This window comes from Suncus etruscus, chromosome 16 (genome assembly GCF_024139225.1).
Source record: "Suncus etruscus isolate mSunEtr1 chromosome 16, mSunEtr1.pri.cur, whole genome shotgun sequence".
NCBI lineage: Eukaryota > Metazoa > Chordata > Mammalia > Eulipotyphla > Soricidae > Suncus > Suncus etruscus.
In genome coordinates this window covers 6,813,499-6,839,413 of record NC_064863.1, presented here as the reverse complement: position 1 = coordinate 6,839,413, position 25,915 = coordinate 6,813,499, and the positions used below count along the sequence as shown (strand labels likewise).

The following is a 25,915-nucleotide window of genomic DNA, read 5'->3' as shown; positions in this document are numbered from 1 at the left end:
GCTGTAGAGCAAACATTTTGACTTCCAGCGGATTCTCCAAGATTTAGAAGCCACCGATTGCCTTGATTTGCCTCCACTGACCAACAGACAGGGTCACACAATGTCTGGCTTACCTCCCCAAACCCCTCATTTTTGCAAGTCTTTGCATTTGCTGTCCCATTCTCTGAGAGTCACTTTGGTACAGCCAGGTGTTCTGAAAAAAGGACAGTAGCTTCTGGAGCCTTCGAGGTGAATAGCCAGGAGTAAGCTGCTCCCTTCCTCACAATGAGGTTGGGATAGGGGTGCCAGGGAGACAGGTAAAATAGGTGAAAGATCTTGCTTCTGGCCTTGGGTTGAGCCCTGCTTCTACTCTGCTCTCTGAGCGGAAGTGCACAGGCAGGCAGGCCCTGGGTGTTTGCTAAACTCTTCCATTTTTGCGTTCTCAAGACACCCCTCTAATGAGGGCTGGAAGGTCCAGCTCAAGATATGAAGCTCACCACAAAGAGTGGTGAGTGCAGTCAGAGAAATAACTACACTGACAACTAACATAACAATTGAATGAATGAGGGAAGTAGAAAGCTTATCTCAAATACAGGCTGGGGGGGAGGGTAGGGAGGTGGGAGATTTGGGGCATTGGTGATGGGAATGTTGCACTGGTGAAGGGGGGTGTTCTTTATATGACAGAAAGCCAAGTACAATTATGTTTGTAGTTAAATTGTATAAATAAAGACATTAATAAAGAAAAAAAGAAAATGAAATAAATAAAAAATTTAAAAAAAAAGATACCCCTCTAGCACCCTGCTCTCCCTCCTACCCTCCCTTCATGCAGAGCTGACCCTTAAATTGTAGAGAGCAGTACCTGGAGACCCCCTCAGAGAGTTCCCCTTCTTTTCTGGACGTGGAGAATAAGTTTGAGGTTCTACTTCCTTTCTGAAGATCTGAAGGAAAGGGGGCCCCTAGCATGGGAAAATATGATTTTGAGATGACGTCTTGCTTTGCTTTGGGACACCTTGTCCTCTCCTTCCTTCCGCGGGGGGGGGGGGGTGTAGAAAGAAAGAGCTTGCCCTCCCAGCCTTCAAGAAACACCCCCCCCCATTTGGAAGTGGGGGCACCTGTGGGCCTAAGATCCCCCAGAAAGGACTCACTCTCAAGGGCTTGGATTCAAACTTGGCTGCGTGAGGGCCTTGCCTTGGACTGCGTCTTCTCTTCCTCTATGAGCCCCTTTTCCCTCCCCAGAGCTGGACTGCCGTCTGCATGGGAGTAGGGGGCCACAGGAACCCTAGAAGGGCAGAGAGGAGGTCCCCCATTCCCATTCTCCCCCCAAATAAACCTGGAGGCCCAATGGGTCTTCCTAGGAGTCTGGGAAGCTGCTGGGACTTCAAAGGCACAGTGGGGGGCTGCAGGGACAGCTTGTGGGGTGGAAGGGGGCGTCGCAGCCCGGCTGTCTGAGCTGAGGGAGAGCTGCCAGGGTCTTGCCCTGCGCACCCCTCGCCTGGTCCAGCCAGCCAGCCAGCCAGCGAGCCAGCTAGCAGCAACAGCAGCAGCAAGAGCCTGGGCTGCCGGCCTGGGCTTCTGGCTCTGCGCAGGCGCCTCCCGGGCTCCGCCTCCCCGAGTAGGGACCTACAGGCGAGCAGAGTCGTGTCGGAGGCGGCTCAGCTCAGCGGGGCCGGCGGCGTAGACTCCCAGATCCAGGCATTGGGGCCCCCCCAAAAAAGCCTTTGGGTGAGTGACTGAGCAGGAGTGCACAGAGGGGCCTGGGGCTGCTCTGAGCAAGGGGCTCAGTAGCCTACTGTTGGGGGGGGGGAGAGAAGGGGAACCCCAGCACTGGGGCCTGGGATGCAAGGGGAGGAGGGGGAGGCCTGGCAGCCAGCAGGCAGACTTGGGGGGCTGCAGGGCTAGCTGGGCCCTGAGCTGGGGGTCGCTGTCTGCTAGGGGGGGAGCCACCCAGCACCCCCCAAAAGCCCTCCTCCTCCCCCCAGTGGGTGGGTGGGATGCTCAGAGGCTCTGCAGTGCTCCCTGGGTCAGAAAGGGGGTGTAGGGTGTCTGGTGTGGGGGTGCCTGGCTGGGGGAAGGGAAGGGAGGGGAGGGGAGGGGAGGGGCGGGCCTTGTCCAGGGCCCTGGGGACAGGACGGACCTGGGGCTGTCTTGGCCTTCACCCTGTGGCACCCTGCAGCCATGCATCACATCAATGCACCTCTGCATGCATGCAACACAGGCCCGGGCTGGGCGGCGCAGTGGTCATTGCATGGCTCCAGGGCGCAGGGGGCAAGGGGGCGCGCCTTGCCTTGCCAGGCGTTTGTTTGAATGATGCGTCTCGTCTGTCTCTCCCCACCCCGGGGGAGGATCTACACCCGGCCTGGAGAGGAAGTGGCGTCAGGAGGCCATGTTTAAAGCCTCCCAGGTCAGCTCGGCCCCTTGGACGGGATCGGGAATCGAACTCGTGGCCCCGGGGTGGGTGAGGCACAGCGGGTGTCGCCAAGCGGGCATGTCCTCCCCCCCCTTAGAGATGCAAGGGATTCCGGGTGCGCGCCCTGGCAGAACCGGATCCCCACCCCACCTACCCACCCACCCTCCCAGCAGCCCCATGGCAGCGCGCCCCGGCCCCCCAGACACCCCGCCGTGCCAACGCGCCCCAACAATAAACTTGGAGAACCAACCTGGCATTGTCTTTTCCTTGGGGCTGGGCTGGGCTGGCCAGGGTGGGGTGCGGGAAGACACTCACACGCGTCCAGAGATGACTGGCAGGGAGCAGAAGGGATGCACCCCCCAAAATTAGGATGCACCCCAAAGGGGTCCTTGCCCTGCGCGCACTAGCGCGCACTGCCATGCTGCGCGCATGGCCAAGGGTGGATGGCTGGCTGAGCTTAGGGGCTGCGGAGGCCGCTCTTTGTTGGGGTACCCCCCTCCCGGACACCTCTCCAAGCCTGCTCGGTTTTCCGGGAGCCCCCAGGCCGGGCCTTGAACCCCCAACCAAGGGGGAAGGACCTTAGGCCGTGGTGAAATTGGATGCCATTCGCGCCAACCCACCCACCCCGGGAATCGTTCCGTGCGTCTGTCCGTCTGCCCGTCTGTCCGTCTGTGTCTTCGGTGGAGTTGGGAGTCTAAGTGCTATTCCCCCCCCCCCCAAAAAAAAAGACTCCCCAAAAACGAACGAAAGAGCGGATCTACCTCCTCCTTTGGATGCATCTGACGTCAACTTGCAAATCCCCTCCCCGGAGCGCTTTGTCCTGTCGGGGAGAAAATAGTAGAAGTCTACACAGGCGAAAACTAGCCTGTTCAGAACCCTGCAGTGCAGATCTGGAAGGTTTTGGCATTGGAAGCGCCAAGGATGGGGTCCCCCTGCCAGCCGTGGAGGGGTCCAACTGGAGAAATGACCTGTAGGAAAAGAAAGAAAGAAAGAAAGAAAAAAGGAGAATAAAAGGAATTCTCTGCCCTTATCTCCTGCTGAGTTCACACTGGCTGAGCTCACTTGTTGGGGACTCCTGCCCTGGGGTACTTGGCTAGCAGGCCAAGCTAATGGCGGCTTGAAGAGCCATCCTTATCTCTTTGAAGTCGATTGTGTGGCTTTGAAAATGGTAGAAAGAGCTGTGTTGATTTTATTTTTATTTTGGATCTCTTGTAGTAGCCTTGAAAAAGCACCATTTTGTATGATCCAGCTCTTTGGGCTGGTAACATGCATTTCGTGCCATGTACGTTGAGAGAGGCAAAGAAAGGCATTTTTATTTTTAATTCTGTTTTCTCTCATGTACTACTTGGCCAAACTAAAGTGAATTATAAAAAAAAATCCAGTAGTAATTTTTAAACAAAAGCGAAACACATCAAGTCTCTCTCTCTCTTTCTGCCCCTGGCCTCTGAGTGAGGCCCCTGGGCCAATTTCTTTCTTTCTTTCTTTTTACAAAAGGAAGAACAAAGAGCATTTTCTTTTTTGAGTGTCTCTCTTCATGGCTTCATTCATTCAGTTTGTCCTTTTGCGGAATGCTCTCTGTGGTCAGCTCTGAACCCCTGCCTTCCCTGGGGTGGGGGTGGGGGGGTCCCCCAACCTGCTGGATCTCAAGTTGCCTGATCCCATACAAGTTTCTTTGTTTGACCCCCAATCAACTCAGCCAACTTCAGTGTCCAGGATTTATCCTCGGCCTGCAAGTGGCTGGAGATCAAGACAGACTCAACATGGGGTGGGAAGAAATTTCAGTTACAAGAGCTTGAAGAAAGGAAGCATCTGAGACCTGTTTCTGGGAGTCTCCCCAAGTTCTGGGAAGCCTACCCACCCCTACTGCACCCCACACCACCTGCTTTAAGAAAATACTTTACCAGGAATATGTGGTCCAGGGAGCCCAAGGAAGCATTTTGAGGGCTCATTCTTGTTTGCTGGAATAAAGGTGCCCCAAGAAACTCAACTTATACAGACTCAAGACTTCAAACCTGAGCTCGGACTATCTTTGTGCACCCATCGCCTTTCCTCACCCCCCCCCAACCCCCAAGGTAGGTAGTGTGGAATCCTACAAGCTCCTGATGCTTAGCCCTAGGCCTGAGGATGCTCTGGACTCCAGGAATTGCAGGCAGGCAGTAAGCAGGCCTGGTGGTGGTTGTTGGGGCCTCATACCACCAGGCGATGGCAAGAGGCAAATAGTAGTGTGGCCACCATTGGCGACTACCTACAGGGCTGGAATCTGGGGAAAAACAGTGATTATATAGGGTGCTGGGAGGTGTATGGGGTGACCTGGCTGCTCCAGGAGGACCTAGGAAGGGAGTACCCTTCTCAGAAGGGTCAGTGAGAATGCCTCCTAAGCTTCCCTTTCCATCTCCTGTTAAACTCTAAAAGCAGGCCCTCTTGTGCCCATGGCTCTCACACAGTGCTAAGTTCTTCACTGAGAGGGTCAACACAGTACGTTGTCACCACATAAGGTGCCCACAGTGAGTCTGCCAAACTCTTCAGGCCTCAGGAACTGACGCAGTCTGGGCACCCTGTGTGCCCGTTTGAGCCTCCCCCTCATCCCAGGCTTGTTTTCAGGCTTGCCTCTCTTCCAGGTCCCTCTTCTGAGCCCTGATGTAGGAAGGACTGGGTGGCGGTGGAAGAGGGGAACCCTAAATTCTGGCCTCACTCACAGGCTACTTTACACATCAACAGAGTGGGAGGTGTCATCTTTAACTGCACTTTAGAATCACCTGGAAGCTTTTATGTTTTTGAAAAAAAAAAAAAAGAAACACTTAGTATATGTGTACGTGAACACACAAACACACACACACGCACGCGCGCGGCACGGACCCTAGGCACCATTTTAGCTCAGCTAATCCTGGTATTCAGTGAGTTGAGTGACCAGCCAATTCCAGGTCTCTCTTTAAGTCAGTACCCTGGATGTGTTCTGATATGTACACACACACACACACACACACACGCACGCACGCACGCACGCACGCACACGCGCACAGATGCAGTAGGGTTTGAGAGATGCTGTTCACAGGTAGCCGTTTCTTGTGTCTTGATATGTGTTGCCAAATTCTTCCTTATTTCGTCCACAAATTTGTTTTATTATGGGAAAAAAAAGGAGACAGAAAACTAAGCTCTTCCTTCTGTTTTGAAACTCCTGGAGAGACCTGAAGTCATTTGTTTGTATTTAGAAGCCATGTTTTTATAGTGTGGTAGATTCACTTGTTGACATTTTTAATGCCAGCAAGAGCGTCTTTGTCTAGAATACATTTCCAGAGAGAACAGGACAATTAAACTTGAGGAACTCCAGGAGGCAGCGGATAGTATATCAGGTGTGTGTGTATACATATATGCATATATATATATATATATATACATATGCATATTCAGTATATAGCAATAGTAATATTGCTTTGCATGTGACTATTTGGGTTTGCTACCCCAGAATCACCTGTGGTCCCCTGAACCCCAGTAGGCGAAAATTCCTGAGTGTAGAGCTTGGAATTGCCCTGAGGTATGTCCCAATAATCAAACCAAAAAATTCTATTCTAAGCACTCATTTTTATTCTTGATAAGTTTTCTCTTAAAACTGCTGAAAGGAAAACCCAGCAACCTCCTTTGTTTCCTGAGGCCCATCTTGGTTGATCTGCTAGATGATTTGAATGTCCCCTTCATTTGGGGGACAGGAGGGTTTTTGGGTGTACTGAAGACCCAATTTCTGCTCTGGCCTACCTGGCCTCATGTGGATTTGAAGGAGTCTTGCACAAAGTGTGAGCTGGCTTCCTGGGCCTTGCTGGTTGCTAGACCACTGTTAGCCACTTTCTGCCCCTTCCCTTCTAGACCCAGAAAGGGGGCTTGGTCATTCCTTTCTTGCTGCTGAGAAATCAGACTTCCCCAAGGCCAGGATTGAAAGTCCCCAATATCCTCCTAGATTATTGCTCTTCCCAGGCTGTTCCAGTCCTCACTTGGATACAGATTGGGGACCGTTTCCTCTAGCCCTCATGAGAAGTTGGGTCCAGGAAAAGTCTGTTCATTGACTAGAATTGGCACAGAGCGTTATGAGGAACACCTGCCCTGCCAGTGTCTTGAAGCCTATGAAGCGTGAGACAGTTTGGCAGAAAGGAAGGAGTACCCGAGTGCCTTTGTTTGGTTTAGATCTGCCTGCCTCTGGTCTGAAAACTGCTGAACTGTGGAGTGAGGGTGTCTCTTCTGTCCCACCACCATCCCCTATGGGCAAAGAGCAGCACTTGCTGGCTTTGATATTGGGTTTTTGTCTGTCACAAACACACACCCTATTACAAGTGACTACAGGTATTGGGCACTGGAGCAGGGTGTCTCCAGCTCCTAGAACTTACTAACTGACCACACAGGACATGGCGGTGAGTTCTTGCTGGCTGGGTAATTCCATGAGCAGGGCTGAGTGGAGTGCCGGTGTTGGGAATTTCTGTAGTTGGATGCACACATAGTTTTTAAGCCAGGGGTCCACAGTTTAGCTGGGGCTGACAGAGTGGATCATTTGCTTTCACACTCACAGAGTCACAGTCCTGTGCAATGTGTGTTCTTACACCAGAAGCACCTTTCCATGGTGGTGTGAGCACTTGGCCCCAGAGCTCAACTACCATATAGGCAGAATAACATAACCCACAGGATCTCAAACCAGGAGATCCAGCATCTGTTTCAGAAAGAGCAGCACCCAGCGAGCTAAGTAAGTGGCCGCAGCGCCTTGGATCGCACCATCAGAGGCCTTTAATCTTATCTTGGAAAAGGGAAATTAACTGTTTCAACAGTTTGTGATGTGCGAGGGGAGATTGAGCAGCATATGGTCAATGTCATGTCGTCTTCATGACCATCCTCTGAGCTATAGATGTGATCATCATCTCCTCCACAGGGGGATCAAACCATCCAAAGCCCCCCACCCCTCAGGTCACCACAGTCCAGGAAGTGGTGTTGGAAGCCCCAAGCTGGCTTAACCTCTGCAGCTTTGAATGTAGCGTGTGCTGTTGTTACTCAGTTCTCTTTTGGTTCCAAGAATTACACTTAGAGGGCAAGCATGAAAGGTAGCTCATTCTAATAGGAGATATCTCTTAAGTGCTCATGGTGTTCCAGACGTTGCTGTTACAGAACTCGTTTCTAACAAGCTCAGTTATTTCTCTGAGTGTATCCACATTAAGTCTTTAAGGATCATGCTGATCACAACTATGAAAGTCACCAGTGTAGACCACACACACACACACACAAACACACATTATGTTCTACCCCTCTTCCCCAGAGTCATGTAGGCATTACGCTTGTCACAGCCTGCAGGTCTGTGCTCACCTGTCACTCCCCATGAAACCACCAGGCAAATCTAGTTTGTGATCCTGTGGGCTATGTTATTTTGCCCAAATGGTAGCCTCGCCCTGGGGTCAGCTGTTCACGCCACCATGGAAAGGTGCTTCTAATTTTGTCATGCAGCCACCCTGATTTCTTGCTGTGTGTCAAAAGCTAGTACATCCAAATTGTATTTCTACTGTGTCTCTTCAGCCAGTTGAAAGAATGGATGTTTCTTTCTACTATTGAAAGAACAGTATTGCTCTGTTCTACTATTCTTCTATTGAAGGGTCAATACAGAGATCTTGAGGTGATTTAGGGAGGCCCCTGATCTCCTAGTGCTCTGTTCAGTACTTGTCCATCAACACCCTTCTCCCATACCCCCCCCCCCCGAATTGGCTCTGAGAATCTGGCAAAGCACAAGTGTGGACTGTGGGTCGGATCAGGGAGAGGAAATTGCATGGAGGGGCAGACTTAGGGAGCCTCACTCAGGATGGCCAGCCCAGACCAGGCTTATTTGGGGGTTTCTCCTGCCACAGAGGCATATTGCCAGTCACACAGGTTTCCCAGCTGTGGCTCTCCACTCCACTCTGCCTCCTCCTATCCACATGCACAGCCTCATGATATACTCCAGGTTGAGGCTCAGAACCACTTCCCAGATGTTAAGGCAGGCAGGCCCTGCAAAAGGATCACATAGTTTTAAGAGATCTCTAGGGGAACCCGTCCTGCTGGGTCTTCTGTGGGGACCACCTGCTCTTCTAGGAGTGTCCACCTCCCTGCCCCATTTCTCAAAGGTTTTGGCTGGAAAATGACTCTTTGGCCTCCCCACTCAGAAATCCTAGGTAGCTGCAACATCTCATTTGAGCCAACAGCATCCAGATGCAGCTGGCCTGGAGGGGTCCTTTTCTGAGAGCCTTAGGGGCAGGTATGTGGGTATTGAGAGTCACTGGGTCATGCCAGGCCGAGAGACTTTTCTCTGCTGTGTCTCTCATTCCTGCTCTTTCTCTACCCCCTCCCCCAGTCTTTTTGTTTGTTTTTGTTTTGGATTTTTTTGGGGGGAGGGGTCACTCCTGGCAGTGTTCGGGGGTTATTCCTGGCTCTATGCTCAGAAATACCTCCCGGCAGGCTCAGGGGACCATATGGGATGCTGGGATTCGAACGACCGACCTTCTGCATGCAAGGCAAATGCCTTACCTCCATGCTATCTCTCCGGCCCCTTTGTTTTTGTTCTTGGGCCACACCCAGTGATGCTCAGGGGTTATTCCTGGCTATGCACTCAGAAATCGCCCCTGACTTGGGGGGGGGGGGCATATGGGATGCCGTCCCGCAGTCTCTTCTTTCCTCCTTATCCTTCACTGAGGCTGGAAGTTGAGCACAGAAAGAATCACTGGCAAGTGGAGAGCAAAGACTGGATGTGCCCAGATGCACAGCTGTTCATGGATGTCCCCAATCTCCAGAGACAGGCTAGATGGAAGAAACAAGATGGAGAGCCCATCATTGCTGACTCAGCCAGTGTGGCAGTAGACTTAGCAAAAGGAGCCTTCCCACAGGTGGCAGCTTTGCCGCCTCTCGGTTGCACGATCCACCTCGGGAAGTTATTTGAAAAGAAACTTAAGTGTTGCTGGAAGTGCGGACCAGTGGATTATCCAATTAGCCATCCAAATGCACAAACTACGGGTACAATCCTCACGGCCTCCCTTTCTATGACCTTGCCAGGAGTCATTGAAATTCGGGAAGTCCTACAGTGATGGCAAGATTTTCCCCATGTGAGAATTGCAACCCCAAGCCCTGCTCCAGCCCTGCATTCAATGAGCCTCTGTCCTCAGGGATGGCACCGTCCCTTTTCTGGCAATACGAGAGGGGAAGATGTGTTGCTAAGCCACCCGGATACGGGGATCAATAGTGCAATACTCCCCCTGGCAGTCATCCTCTTTGAGTCCAGCCATGCACGGGTGATTTGGGGGAAGGTTGGGGGTGGCAGTTAGCTTGATGCACCTTGATCGGTGACCCAAGTTCTGAGTGTCACTTCTCTCTCCCATCAGAAACAGCTGACCCATGGGAAAGCATCACCTGTCTCACTTGCTGTGGGTGACCTGAGTGTGCGTGTCACCTGCACCGTAAGTGCCAAAGACTAGGCCTCAGTGTCTGGAGAGTGTACCTGTGCCCTGCCTGTCCACAGCGTTCTTCCTAGGTAAGTCTAAGAGCATCGCATTGGAGCACATGGGAAGCCTGAGTTGGGGTGGGGGTGGGGGACTTCCAGAGCCAAGCTGCATGTAGGGATCAGCTTTCAAAGGGAGGAAAAAGGGGCCAGATTGATAGTGCAGTGGGAATGGCGCTTGCCTTACACACACCCAAACTGAGTTCGATCCTCAGCATCCCATATGGTGTTGCAGAGCCAGGAATAACCCCTGAGCACTATTGTGTGTGGCCAAAACCAAACCAAACCAAAAATGGTGAGGGGCTAAGACTGTCCCATTAAAAGCCACACTGGGACAGATAGTGCCAAGTGAGAAGTTGGTTCTCAAACAAGAGATCTTCCAGGTCTAGAGAAATAGCACAGCATGAAGGGATGAAGGGTTCTTTTTTTTTTTTTCTTTTACAGACTGTCTTTATTTTTAATTCTTCAAATAATTTATTTAAAGAAAATGCATTACATAGTTGACATAACTGATCATACATTTTTAGGAAGACCAAAAGCAATGTTTAAAAAAAAATAGAAAATTGAAAGAAAAACTAAAGAGATAGAAGAGAAAGGAAAGAATACTTTTGAAAATTATTGACTCACAATGAATGCATTGAAGCACCAGCAGAAAGTTTAGCAGTTCTTATTTTATTTAAAATAAAAAGGATAAGAGTTAAAAAGAAATATATATATATATATATATATATATATATACACACACACACACACACACACACACACACACACACACACACAAACACACACAAACACAGTAATAACGGTGTGAGAGTGGCAACTGTTTGTTGTTTGCATAGGCCCAGCAAAATATGGGTAAAAAGGGGGGTGGGAGGAGCCTTGTCCTAAATACAAAGAGACCTTATTCTTGAAGTTTTCTGACATAAGACTGACTCTGGGTTCCAGGCATATTAGTCTTTTTTTTAAGAGTTTAATAATATTTTTATTTAAGCACCATGATTACAAATATGATTGTAGTTGGGTTTCAACACAGGGTTCTTGCCTCGCACATGGCCAATTTGGGTTTGATCTCCAGCATCTCATATGGTCCCCTGAACCCACCAGGAGTTATTCTTGAGCACAGAGCAGGGTGTGGCCCAGAATAAAATGTATATAAAATAAGTCCCCCTTGGCTGCAGGTTCCCAATAACAGGTTTGTGGGTGGGGTCAGGACCCATTTCTGATCTGCTATTGCAGACTGATGAGGCCAACAGGCCAGGCTTAAATGTGGGTTGTTTGGGGTGGGGTTATTTTTATTTATTTGTTTCTTTAATGTCCTTGGGGTAAGGATTTTAGCAGTTCCCAAACCAGAAGCATTTTTCATTTGATTCCTAGTTCTGTGCATTCCGAAAAAAAAGGTATTTTTAAAGATAATGAGCAGTTCTGTCCCGACCAACAACTGTCTTTTAGCAAGTGAGACTGCTCTCTAGAATAACATTTTGGAATAACTCCTGGCCTCATCTGTCCCATCCCTGTGATTTCTCTCCCATCCCCACTGCTGCCCTGGGCTTTCGTGCAAGTGATCTCAGGGCCCCAAGGCAGCCCTGACATGTTCCCAGGTTGTGTTGTGACTCTCCTCACCAGCACCCTTCTCCAAGCACACATTCTCACACGCACGCACACCTCAAGGCTCTTCCTTCATTGCTCCAGACCTACATCCGGCCTACCTTTGCCTTCTCCCCATAGCCCTGGGCCTGCTCCACTGGGAAGCACCAAGAGACCTTTCCCCATCCTCTGACTGCCACCCCTGCCCCATCATGCCTTCACTCCCCCATTCCTGAGTCTGTGTCTTGCTACCCCCAGCACCCGAAGACATAAGGCAGTGATAGGGTCCAGAGCAATAGCACATACAGTATATAAGGCTTTTGCCTGCTAAGCAGCTGACTTGAGTTCAATCCATCTCATATTAGCAGTGCCTTCCCCCCCCCCCCCCACAGGCACTGCCAGGAGTGATTCCTGAGTGAGTGCAAAGGCAAGAGGAAGCCCTGAGCTTTTGTTGGGTGTGACCCCAATTCCCCAACAAAAAAAAATTTTTTAAAGGCAGTGATAAAAGTCATGCATGCTGCCTGTCTGTTACAGGAGAGGCTAGGGAGGGGGTGCAGAGATAATGTGTGTGGCCTCATTGGCCTGTGGTGCCCTCCATTGCCTCTCAGAGCTCACCAAGCATTGGGAACAAGGAATACGTGAGGGCCAGAATCCAGCTCATGTGGAAAATGTGCTGTTCAGAAACGGATAGTTGGTCCAGAGCAGAGGGTCCCACATTTATTGGTCCAAATCCCCCTCTTTCAGAAAAAGAGAAAAAAGAAAAAAGAACAGCAAAGAGACAAAGAGATGACTCAAAGCCCCACTGGAAACAGAAAACAAGTAGAAAGTTATCCCCAAACCACCACCATTTGTGGATCATCTAGGCATTCCCTGGAGTGTGGTGCCAGGCAGATGTTTGAAGTGCCAAGTGCCAGGATTTTTAGTATAGCCCATGACCTGCTGCGCTGTGGACCCACACATATCTTGGGGGATAGGGATTGGGGGGTGGATGATCTTTGTGGCTTCATTCTATCCTGATCATGTTTCCTGCTCTCTCTTCTCCAGTGCTCCCCATATCTCCTGTGAGCCAGAGCCGCCAGCCCTCTCCTGGAGGGGCTCCCTGTGCCCGGTGGTGAGAGCCAGCGCCCACCCCTCTGCACCCCCAGGAATGAGGTTGGGCCGGCCACCGCCTGCCGCCCGGGCCCCCTGAGGGCTCCCCGGCTCCCATGGACTCTCGGGCGATGCAGATCAAGAAGATGAAGGAGGAGGGGGGCCAGCGGCTTTTCACCACGCACCTGGAGGATGGCCACGGCCTGGCCACCACCATGTCGCCCAAGCCACTGAGCGCCCACCGAGGCGGGGCCCATGCCCCGAGGCCCGAGCCACCAGGGCTTGGGTACCCGGACTCAGAAGCCGAGGCCAGTCTCACCACCCTGGCCACATGTGCCAAGTGCAAGGGCGTCCAGGAAGTCCCCATCCGGGACCTGAAGAAGAGCCAGCGGGCCGACAAGTACTTCTGCTTCCAGTGCACCCTGAGTGGGCCGCCTCCCCCGCTGTTCCCTTTTGGGCAAGGCAGCCACCACCACCCCCTGGGCGCCCCGCTGCCCGCACCCAACTCGGGCCACAAGTTCAAGGTGAGGAACTTCAAGCCGGGCAAGTACTATTGCGACAAGTGCCGCTTCTCCACCAAGGACCCCCTGCAGTACCGCAAGCACATCACCCAGCACGAGGAGATCCGCTTCATCTGCTCGCACTGTAGCTACGTGTCCTACACCAAGGGCGAGTTCCAGCGCCACCTGGTCAAGCACACGGGCATCTTCCCTTACCAGTGTGAGTACTGCGACTACGGCGCTGTCCGCAACGACTACATCGTCAAACACCGCAAGCGTGTCCACGAGCGCCCTGGTGGCCGGCGTCCGCCAGGGCCCACCACTGCCAAGCCAGAGGCCAGGCGCACAGTCACCACCAAGCCCTGCCCTGAGCTGGCCAAAACGGGGGCCCCGCAGAGGGAGGCGCTCCCCAGCCGACCACTTGAGCTGCCCACCAAGTTCCCCAGCCATGCCAAGAAGGACAAGACGCCCAGCACCAGTGCGTGGCTGCCCGAGCCCCAGGACAGCCAGAAGGACGTGGTGTGTGTCCCTAAGAGACTAGGCCCCCTGGAACCCTCCAGCGGGACAGCCTTTTTTGAGAACAAAAGTGTGGAGGTGGAGGTGTTGTCTCCGGCCCGAGAGCCAGTGCAGCCTGGGGTGCCCCTTACGGTGGTGGCGCCATCCGAGCTTGTGGTCCCTGCCAACTGCGTGGCCCAGCTCGTGGATGTGAAGGTGGTCAACGGGACCCAGCAGCTGCTCCTGAAGCTCTTCCCCTTGGAAGAGAACAGCAGCCTGGAGGCTAAGGCGGGCGACCAAGGAGGGGTCCCTGAACAGGGGGCCCAGGAAAAGGGACTCACTGAGCCTGACAGAGGGGACACTGCAAAGCCTGCCAGACTCCCATCTGTGGTGGACAGGCACGTTGAGCAGCTGGCCGCAGGCCTGAAGAACCTCCCAGTGTCCGTGCAGAAACATCTCAGGAACATGAAGTGGCTCCGATCCTATGACCTCTTCATGCCCCATCCTGGCATGCGGGGACCCAGGGAGCCACCCGGAGCTGCCGCAGCCACCTGCGAGGACTTGCAGGAGAGACGAGCTGTGTGTCCCTACCGAACTTCCCTTCCCTCCCTGGCCTTCAAGGGCCCCTTCCCCCCGGCCTCCCCTGTGGTAAAGAACAGTGTTTTCTGCGGGCTCGGTGCCGCTACTTCCAGCCCTCTCTCCTCCTACAGAGCGACCGCTGCCTTGAGCGACGACAGGTGTCTTCTGCCCCGGGACTCCAAGCGACTATTGCCTCTGAGTGCCCCACCCCTGGCCTTGCCCTTTTCTGGTGAGCAGGACTTGTTGCCCCGAAGTAAGGGGGACCTGGAGTCCAGAAGCAAACTCAGTGTGGCTCGCAAGGGGGCCCCCTCAGGCCGGAAGCTGAGAGATAGCCCCCCAGAGCCCCACAGGGCAAGCCTGGCCCCATCTCAGTACCAGAATGAATTCCTACACATCAGCTTGGCAGGAGAGGGCCCGGTCCTGCCCCAGCACCCAGGGACGGCACCTTTGCAGCTGACCACAGAGAGGACTCCGGAGCCTTTTGAGGGCCCCGTCATCTCATCTGTGTTTTCTCTGAGCTCGGGCTCAGAGGACGTGCCTGAGAGCATTCGGTGGAACAGCTCCACGTCCAAGATGAAGTCTGTGGAGCTGCTGCGCCAGAAGATCGCCAAGTTGATTGAGTCATGTGGCCGCCCTTCGTCCCTGGCCACCAGCAGCCTAAAGGGCCACCAGGCTGAGCCCGTGTCTCATGTCGTTTCCCAGGCCGTCCCCAAAGAGCCCAAGGAAATCGACATGCCCCCGGCTGGCCCCAGCTATGCCCTGGCCGCTCCCACAGACCCTCCAGAAGAGCGTGTTTCCAAGGAACAATCTCCCCTTCCACTGCAGACATACTCTCAGTTTGCTGCAAGCAGCAATAGCAGCAGCAGCAGCAGCAGCAGTGGAAAAGCTGAAAGTAAAGGGAACAGAAAGGCTCATGCCAACTCGCCAGTGTTGATCCCCAAGGGAGCAGTATCGAGGGTCTTGAATTCTACTGAAGATGCCCACCTGATGCCCACCGAGGCCACGTGTGATGCCCCTGCCACCAACCCCCTCAGTGACCTCAGCGTGCCCGCCCAGTCACCCTGCCAGGTGGACAAAGATTTGCAGTGTCCCACCAGTGAAGGTAAGTCAGGAGGAGGCCCACCCCCGACGCCTGACACATCTTTCCGGCCCAAACACAGGAAAGAGAGCGTCGTCTGTGGGGTGCCCCCAAAAAGGAATGGACCCCAAGCCCTTGGGGAATTCCCACGGCACCGAAAGCTGCTGTCCAGGAGTCTGCCCTTGAGCAAGAGCAAGAGCCGGCAGGGAAGCGCATGCAAGAGGAAGGGCCGTGGGCAGGCCGAGCCAGGCCGCTGTCTCAAGGATGCCTCCATCTTCCAGGTGACCCGCCAGCTGCGGCTCCTGGCCGCCAAGCCCGACCAACTCATCAAGTGCCCACGACGCAACCAGCCGGTCATCGTGCTCAACCACCCCGATGTGGACTCCCCCGAGGTCACCAATGTCATGAAGGTCATCAACAAGTACAAGGGCAACGTGCTCAAGGTGGTCCTGTCAGAACGGACACGGTGCCAGCTGGGCATCCGCCGCCAGCACGTGCGGCTGACGTACCAGAATGCCGAGGAGGCCTACCAGCTCAAGAGGCAGATGATGCTGAAGATGAAGCTCAAAAAGGTGCACAAGAACAACTACCAGGTGGTGGGCAGCCTGCCAGATGACGCCTCCCAGTGTCTCTTCAAGTGCTGGTTCTGCGGGCGGCTGTATGAGGACCAGGAGGAGTGGATGAGCCATGGCCAGCGGCATCTCATCGAGGCCACCAGAGACTGGGATGTCCTGTCCTCCAAGGGCAAATAGCTACGCCAGCGGGACACATGGATCGTCGCCCTTCCTTGTTCCTTTACTCTCAAGTGGATTTGTTATTGTTGGTTGTCTTAGTTTGTTGTTTGTTTTTCCCCCCTCTTCAGCCCCCTTCCTTGCTCATTAGGAGAAGTTGATTGTAGGGATTCATCATTTCCTTTCATAATTCTTCCCCTGGAGGAGAAGTGAGAGGCAAGAGTCTTAGATCAAGGCAGGAAGCTGACCCTTCCCTAGAAGGTAGAGAAAAGCCCTTGAATTAGGCCACACATATCCATGTCTGCGTTTTTTCCCTCAGAGATGATAAATAGATTTGTTAACTCGGTTCCAATTGGCCAAATACTTCCTTGAGTAGAATCGGCATGGATTTTGGAGGATTTGAGTTCGGGCCGCACCTCGCCTTCGTTGTTTTTTGCTTTACCTTGTTGGGTGCATAACAGAATGATCTTTTCTGTGTCTTTCGTCTTGTATTTGCCTCCAAAGCAGTGACCTTTCCTTTGTGCAGTCCCTTGCCCACTGCCTTGCTGGTCATGCTCTCTCTCACAAACAGCCAGGCTATGTTGCCTGTTTGTAAAAATGATTTCAAGGTGTTGTGTGAGTTGACTCCTTCAGTAGCAGGTGTTAGGAAAAGAAAGGGGAAAAGAACATTGAAAAGCAAGTGCTTCAGATACCTTGTTTTAGAATTATGGCAGAATTATTTTTCTGGCAGAAAAATAACCGCAGGGAAGACCACCTACATTTCTTGGTTTTGTTTTGTGGCCCCACCTGGCAATGTTCAGAGATTACTTCTGGTTCTGCATTTAGGAATCACTCCTGACAATGCTGAGTGGTGGGGGGAGAGGGGCATATGGAATGTCAGGGAATCAAACCCAGGTTGGCCACATGCAAGTGTTCTACCTGCTGTGCTATTGCTCCAGCCCCAGTTTTGTTTTCCCTCGCTCCTCCCTAAACATGGCTTTCCTTTTGTGCCCTTGAGGTCCTGTAATTACTCCAATGAAGTGAGAATACAGCAGGCAAACATTATCCCTTCCTGTCTTCTTGGTCTAGTTTATGGGAATGCTCTCCGGTTTTCCTCTGTGATGACCCACTTCTGCATTCACTTAGCCTCCTTGTCTTTCCTATTGGTCCCCTCTCACAGGAGGAGGTATCAGCCACTCCCTTCAGGTTCCCTTTCTGCCGGCCAACATGTGCTGAGCGATGGTCTACTGCCCTTCATAGGCACCCATGGGAGGAGCTGAGCCTTCCAGCCACTCTCTCTCTCCAAAGGCAGACATGTGTCTTGGCAGCTACAGTTAGGACAGGGCTATGGGCCACACTTACCTCTGTGTCTGGGCACCTCCAGCAGGCCAGAGCCCAGGGGCACAGACCCACAGACCCAGTGCAACCTGAACCATGTTTGCCTCCCTGCTAGAGCTGCTCTTTTCTTTGCAAGTTTTGGGCACAGTAAGACAAGGTCGGGCTGGGCTGGAACAGCAACACTTTTCTAGTCTTTTCCCACCTGGGAGAATTCAGAGAGGTCTAAGGTTTGGTGTGTAGGATGTGATTCCCCTCTCAGTCTCTTCTTAGCATCGCTTAACATATGTTTCCGTCCACCATCCATCATCAGGGTGGTTAACCGGTTCTGGTCTTCATCGAAACTGAAAACTTGTATTTGTAAAAAATAATATATGTGTCTAAGTGTGTGTACACACGCATATATATATTTTTTACCATATGAAAACTAGCTACATTTTCTGATTTCCTATTTTATAGCAAAACTACATGGGCAAGAGAAAAAAAATAAACTAGACAAAATTTTTATATTCTAGAAGTAATTTATTTTGAAGTGTAGATTTTTTTTTAAAAAAACAGTTTGATCTCCTTCGTAGACAAAAGCACACTTTGGCTCAGGGTCCAATTTGGGGGAACCACCCAGAAGGGAGATCCCCCTCACCACCCCCCACCCTCCGCCAAGCATTTTTGTTAGAGTGTTGAGTTCCCATGCTTTTCTGGGTGGGGCTAGGTCAGACCCAAGATGAGTGCCATTTTCCCCCACGTCGAGGAGAGGACCCCAATTTTTTTTTACCAGGGATGTTTTATGACATTCCCACAGACAAGCAGGCCTTGCTGGAGAGAAGGCGGGGTGTGGGGAGGCCTTCTACTTCTGCAATACCTTACTGCTTAGCACCATGTGTCCTGAGAGTTGGGGCCTACTTGTGACCTTCCGGGAGAGATGTCCTTGATCTTGGATCAGATCCAAGTGGGCTATTTTCATTTGAGCACACCATCAACCATTGCTTGAGTCTTACAGAAAACGCAGCCTGTGGACTTAACTACAGCAAACTTTAGTGAGGATTGGGTGACAGCTTTGGGGGGCTACTCAGAACTTACTTCCAAGAGTCTTTACTCCTTGAAAAAAAATGTTTTTTTATGGAGGAAAGAAAACAGCTGGTTTTCTAAAACCTCCAGGAATTTCTTATTCTGTAGGTCCATGTTATAAATCTAGCACTCTTGTCTCCTAACAGTTGTGGAAGGCAGAACAGAGCAGCGTTGAATGTGTGTGCTCTTCTTACCTTGCTTTTAAATGACTTAAGTTTTCTTAACAACAAGACCTACCAATAAAATTATTTTACACTTATTTTCCAACATAGAATTTTTTGGTACACTTTGGGGGTCAGAAAGTAGATGATCTTGTTATATTTATGATATAATGTTAAAGAGTGAACTTTAAAAAAAAGACTCAAAGCTGTACACTTAATCAATGCTATTTTGCTCAGATTTCTATTCCGAGTGTAAAATCTTTGTGAGTCCCACAGGTCCCTCCCCCCCATTTGGTCGAGCCGAATGGAAAATGCAGTGGATTGACCCTGGAAAAGCATCTCCTCCAGAATGCACTGGATTAACCACCCTCAAATCCAGAGCAGAGATCAAGGTGCAGGACATGGCCGAAACGTTCCGGGTCTGCCCACTGCTCTGGCTGTGAAACACGTTTGTATGTAGATAGAGAAGTTGGCATAAACTTTGTTAAATAAAGCCTCTATAAAATGTTCTTCTGCACCTGCCCCGCGTGTCTTTTTCTGAAGCCCCTCATCACCTACATTTAGTCTTGTTTAGCTTGCATTTGAAGCACTGGGACTTAGAGCCACCCTGCCACACACTCAGTTCTGTAGACCAACCAGTAAGTTCTAGGACTTAACTGTATGACCAGCGATTTTATTCCCCTATTTCTCTGCTGCTCTGCATATAGAAGTGGAAGATCTACTAAGTGAAGCCAGCCAGTAGTAGAGAGAAGGAAAATAAAGCAGAAAATCAACATGCCGGTTGCATCATTTTGGGTTTTCCTTCAACCAAGTCTTCCATTGTTGTACATACGGGGATCCCTTCAGGAGAGCTGGTTCTGTGCCCCAGTGACATTTTTTGGGGGGAGGGGGCAACCATGGCAGTATAGAGGTTGACTCCGGCTCTGTACTCAGAAATATTACTCCTGGCAGGCTCATGGAACCATATGGGATGCTGGGGATCAAACCTGGGTCAGCTGCATGCAAGGCAAATGCCCTCTCTATTGTGCTATCACTCAGACCACATGACACTTCTGAAGCTGTTGTAGAAGGGACCATTCCTCACTATTTTGGGGGGGGGGGGTGTTGGGTCACACCTGACAGCGCTCAGGGGTTCCTCCTGGCTCTATGCTCAGAAATAGCTCCTGGCCGGCTCGGGGGACCATATGGGATGCCAGGATTTGAACCACTGTCCTTCTGCATGCAAGGCAAATGCCTTATCTCCATGCTATCTCTCCGGCCCCCCATTCCTCACTCTTGCAGCATTAATAGGTCAGCCAGCACACAGTTCAGTTTTCGCACTGCAGACCCTTAGGGACTTGGATGGTGGTAGCTGGGGTATCTCATAAGGGGCCCCCCATGAACCATGCCCATGAGCTCCTCCACCCCCGCTTGGGGACAGGGCAGCATTGCATGCATGGCAAGTCGTGCTTCACTCAGCCCATTGCTCAGAAGTGGTCTTAACACCTACCACATTCTGTACAGAAGAGAAGAGGGCACTGCTCACTGATGAAGTCTCTGGAGTGGAAGTGGAGGCTGCCCATACTGAAAACAGTCCTTGGTACTTCCTGTTTTGCTATATCATCCAACCCAAGGAAACTGTTAATATTTCCCCATAGCAGGCAGGCAGGCAGGATACTTACAATATTGAAGCTTGCAAAAGACTCGTACTAGGAATTTATGGGACAAAAATAGGACAAAACCAACATATCCTTTCTGAGTACCAGGTTTGAACAATACAGAAAAGTTCTGCCAAAGCATACACACAAGGAAAAATATCCAATGTCCACTTACTCTACACTTTTCTTTTAATTCACAAAATTTACATTTGGTGCTTAAGTCTTTTATTTATTTATTTTTTTTGGTAGGAACCCTTCCTGCAAAATAAATCTTATGTCTAATAGAAACCCTCCTTAAAGCAATGAACCCCAAGATAAAAGGACAATTTGTTTACAAAGAGATATGGGGCTCAGAAAGCTTGCTTTATTTATTTATTTTTGTTTCAAAAGAGTCTGGACTGACATCTTTTTCCCTGCATCGCATTGGATCCCTGTGCTCACAAAAATCGGTTGCCCCTTTGTTCAAGACCTGCTTTTAGAGACGTAAGCTTTTCTCTGTGCGTGGCCCTGCTCCCCAGAACCAGGTTTCAGATTTGGGGATCTCTGAAAAAGATTCAATTAGCAGTACAATGCAGCAGCACAGAGACCCAGGCACCAAGTTATTGTTCTGTAATCCCTGCTGAGAAGAGCTCACACACCTCTGTTAGCAGAGAATGGTCTTAGAGCACTACGGTACAACTTGGCTCTTGGAGTTTCATATGCATTTTAAAACCAACTGGTCACTCCTGAGGAGAGTTTTGATTGGGGGAGTATTGACTGTTTATTGTATTGACGCATCAAAAGCATGTTAGGGTTCCTTGGAAACTTCCTATTGCCCTCTACTCCCAATTTGTTGGGAAATACTGGCTTGCAAAATAAATGTGCTCCAGCACATTATTTAGGGGAAAGACCCCATTAGCAATTAGTAGCAATAAAAACAATTGGTAGCATAATGAACTCAAACCATACAGAATTTTAGACTTTGCCAGTAGAAGAATCTGCTGATTCCCCAAGTGCAAAATCAGTTGCATCCCTCCCCCTAAAGTGATTTCCTTAGAAATAGAAACGAGGGGCCGGGCGGTGGCGCTCGAGGTAAGGTGCCTGCCTTACCTGCGCTAGCCTAGGAGACGGACCGCGGTTCGATCCCCCGGCGTCCCATATGGTCCCCCAAGCCAGGAGCGACTTCTGAGCGCATAGCCAGGAGTAACCCCTGAGCGTCACCGGGTGTGGCCCAAAAACCAAAAAAAAAAAGAAATAGAAACGAGTCTTGCACAAGGATTTCTATCACCACTTCTGGAAACAATCTAAGAAATGTCCAAACCTGGGCCAGAGAGATAGCATAGAGGTAGAGTGTTTGCCTTGCATGCAGAAGGACATGGTTCGAATCCTCACATCCCCATATGATCCCCCAAGCCTGTCAGGAGCAATTTCTGAGCGTGGAGCCAGGAGTAACCCCTAAGCACTGCCGGGTATAACCCAAAAACAAAACAAAAACAGAAGGAAAAAACAAAACAAAACAAAAAAAAGAAATGTTCAAACTCATAATAGGATGTGAAAAATAAAAATGGGCAATCTTATATTTGAATATAAGAAAAGAAAATATGTCTTGAATAACTAGTTCACCTTCGAAAATATAAATTATGACATGGGTAGTTTTAATACAGGATGGGTGCACTTAATCCAAATTTTAATGTGATTATACTTTCTTCAAAGGTCTCCAGTGACTTTCTAGTAAACTTAGAATAAATAGCAAAAAACCCTTACCAGGACCTGCCAAACCGGCAAAATTCAACTGCTTCCTCACCAATCTCATCCTTTTGCATTTTTCTTCTCATCCATTTATTTTTTGTTTTGTTTTGTCTTGTTTTTTTCCTTCTCATTCATTTAGAATCACTGGTTTCCTTATTCTTCCTGAGAATAGTCAAAAATATTTCTGCTTCAGTTTCCTGTACATTATTTTGTGTCTGATTTTGGTTTCTTATTTGAGTGTTAATTCTACTGAGATACTTACTACTGTCTTGTATTATTTTCTCTTCCCTTCCACTACCTTAATTTTCTTCATGCACTTAGCATTAAAATTTGTATATATACAAAAAAAAAAAAAAAAGGAAAGAAAATACGTCTTGAAAGACAAATGGTTCCTCCGCCTTTCATCTAAGCAATTAAAGGCTAGCTTTCATAGATAGAAACAAATTGCTCTAAACCAATCAAGTCCATTCATAAATGGCTGGTATTTTTACAGCCATATTTAGCAAATTTATTATAACATTTGCATTACTTTTTACTTTAAAGCCTTACTATATTTTAAGTAATTTTTTCTTACATTAGATCTTCCTCATGCCTAGGATATACCATTTATTTTATCTTTATTTAAGTCTATGGTTACAAACATATTGGTAGTTGGGTTTCAGTCATAAAAGTATGCCCTCTTCATTAGTGAACCAGGATATACCTAATCTTACCATGATTTATTTGCATATATTGCTGAGTTTTACATTACAGCTCTAAATCACTTGTATAAAGATTCTACTTTCCTTTCAGTCCTGTCCTTTTTGCCCTATCATTATCAAAATCTAACATTCTCATAGACTAGTTTGACTCACTGTTTTACTAGTAACTGTATTGTAAATCATGGGGCCTAAATAGGAATAATGTTTAAATATTGTCATCATGAGAGTTATAAGCATAGAATGCTCCTACACCATCACCACCACCACCATCAGTGTCAGCATCCCTTCCCCAATGTCCAAAGGTCCCCTCCCACCAAAACCCTTGACAACTGATTTTAGATGATTTTAGTTGGTTCATTATGAAGAACTGTCAATATTTGGGCCATAGGTTTATAGTAGTGTTAATGCTTATGGTTTTTATGTGCACAGTTACCCAACACCTCGCCAAAGTGCAAGACCCTCTACCACTGTCCCTACATCACTTTCTGTCAGCCTCATTCCTCTACTCTGTTCCTTGGTGCTCTCAGTTCTTAACTCAGGGCCAATGTTTTGTCATCATTCAATACCTTCATTCCCTTCGGTCTCCTTACAACATTGATGAGTGAGATATCTGATACTTGTTCTCCCTCTGAATTCACACAACACAATATCCTCCAGTTCTACCCAGGTTGCTGACAGGAACGGCGTCATTTCATCATCTATGATGGCTGCATAGTATTCTATTGCAAACCTACCATTTACCTACCACGAGATATATTGGTTCCATAGCCTTTCTACTTCACTCAGTGCTGTGACAGATGTAGGGGTGCAGATATCCAGATCATTAAGATTTTGGGGACACAAATGCAGTTGCCATGTTTGAACAGAGACAGCTACATAAACTCTCTCGAAAGAGATATAAATTGAGCCATAAAAGATATGGCTACATCAGCCCATGAAGAAGAAAGCTGGTCATCTCTGGAGGAGAAGCTGGGCCATGCTCCCACCCAGCCAAAGCCATACTTGCTGCCTCCATCCCCCAGACTCACCATTTTCCGAATGGCCCTGCCTCATCACTGACCCTCAAAGATTCTCTTCTAGAACACCAATACGACCAAACTTTAGTTTTGCCGGTCTTTGGGTTGATATCACCAGGGCTTCTTGGAGTGAATGTGGGCACCTCTCCTCACATCTTCCTTCTTCCAGGAGGCCTGGCAGCTCAGTACACGCACCTACAATTGCAGCATCAGTAATAGTGCTTTGAATTTCTGCACAACTTCTTTAGTTTGATGCTGCCATCCCTATAGGGTCACACCATTTCACAGAATGAAGAGCTAAAAGAGCTGACTAAACCTTCTGCCATTATATTAGTAATTTCATTGGAGATACAATAATTTTCACAAATGTGCTTGCTCTGTACTTTTTCTTTCATCTTTCTTTTTTTTTTTTTTTTTTTTTTTTTTGTGTGTGTGGTTTTTGGGTCACACCCGGCAGTGCTCAGGGGTTATTCCTGGCTCCAGGCTCAGAAATTGCTCCTGGCAGGCACGGGAGGACCATATATGGGACGCCGGGATTCGAACCGATGACCTCCTGCATGAGAGGCAAACGCCTTACCTCCATGCTATCTCTCCGGCCCCCTTTCTTTTTTTTTTAACTTTCTTCCTTTTTTTATTTTTCAATAATTTTGCTTTTACTTATCTGGAAACAAATATATTATGATCAATTGTGTGATGTATTTTTTTAAATAATATTTAAAAACAAAAAGAGGGGTCGAAGCAGTGATATAAGGCGTAAGGCATCTGCCTTGCATGTGCTAGCCTAGGATGGACTGTGGTTTGAGCCCCCAGCATCCCATATGGTCCCCCAGGACCAGGAGTGACTTCTGAGCTCATAGCCAAGAGTAACCCGAGCATTACTGGGTGTGGCTGAAAAACTAAAAAAAAAAAAATTGTTTTAAAGAAATACTTCAGTAGTCAAAAAAGCTGCAGCTGGCAATGCTAGGTGTAGTATCTTTCTCCAATTCTCTCTAACACTAGCATGTGAAAAAAACTCAGAGTTAGCATGTGAGTGCAGCCTCAGAGAGCCAGCACATGTGTGCAACATGTGTCTTTTTGAGAAAAAGACAGCATATGTGTGCAGCCTCAATCAGAATCTATATGCAACCTCAGAGAGATAACATGCACCTGTCACTCTATCCATCCCAACAGCAATCCCCACCACAAAGTGAATTATATTAATACAAGAGTAAGTTTACGTGGTTTTCTGTGGTTGCTGTTGTTCTATTTCTAGTAAGTCTCAACTGCATGACAAGCTTCTGTGCAATTCTGTCTCCTTAGAAAAAACTCGAAGGAGGTTGTTCTCTTGCTATTGGGTGCTATCTCCTATCATGGATCATGGAGCACAAATCCAGGAGTCTCTGTGAGTGTAAAAGAAAATCCTCTCTTGAACGAGTCCTTTGGTTGTCAAATCAGTCATTGGGGTGCAAGTGTTCTAGAACATTGTTCTTCCCCCTTTCAACAACTGCCAACCCATGTTTGGCCCTGCGGACAAGTACAAGTGTACAAACCACAATTTTAACCAAACAGGATTACTGTGCTTTATGGCCCCTCTGTACTTATGAACTGACAGTACCAGGCAAGTCTAATTGGGGACATGCACACATCTTTTTGGGGGACCAAGGATCCCAGATTAAAAGCCTGTTGTGCAAGGAATGGGTGGGGAGCCATGGTCCAAAGAATCTGATCAAACACGTGGTCATGATTCAGGCTCCTGATAGGATGCTGGCTTTGTGGGAATGGAAGTGAGAATTTATAATTCTGGGCCAGAGGAGAAAAAAAGATACAAGTGAAGAGGAGAGGGATGGTCTGGCTCCTAACTGCCTCAACTAGGAAGTCCTACCGCCCTGTTCTCCACAGGCTGTAAGGATTACAACAGCTTCTACCACCTCTGGGGATACCAGGAGCCAGGCGTGAAGAATACAAAGGGCTATTTGGGCAAAAAGCATCTTGCCACAATTTCTCTGTGGCTTGGAGCCAAGATGCCAACTTCCCTGTGCCACCACATCTGTCCTCTTGAACTCTATGTCTCCCCCAAAGAGAGCACATATGAATCTTGCGGAAAGATGAGGTGAATCCTGTCACCTCCATGTGGCATCTCAGAGGGCAAGAACCTCATTCAAGAAATAGCCATTTAACCATCCAGTGAACAAATGTCTTTTTTGCAGCAAGCTTCATAATGTATACCAGGACAGCAAAGACCACAGCTAGATCCTGGATCCCTCCTGCCTTCTGAAACACTCTGCTCCTTAAGTGTGGCCCCTGAGTGAATGGCAGCAGTTACCATGCATGGTGTGATGACGCAGGGACACAAAGCCAGTTTGCAACTCCCTAGTGTCACTGAATG

General features: G+C 49.4%; 1 protein-coding gene across 1 annotated transcript; it reads left to right on the top strand.

The window, feature by feature from the left end:
• The first annotated feature begins 1,653 nt into the window (after window positions 1-1,653).
• On the top strand, window positions 1,654-16,506 carry ZNF518B (zinc finger protein 518B). The gene is made up of 3 exons (XM_049789786.1): window positions 1,654-1,701; window positions 9,757-9,905; window positions 12,501-16,506. Exon 3 carries the CDS (start codon window positions 12,662-12,664, stop codon window positions 15,947-15,949), a length of 3,288 nt encoding a protein of 1,095 aa, XP_049645743.1. The 5' UTR covers window positions 1,654-1,701; window positions 9,757-9,905; window positions 12,501-12,661; the 3' UTR covers window positions 15,950-16,506.
• Window positions 16,507-25,915: the final 9,409 nt, after the last annotated feature.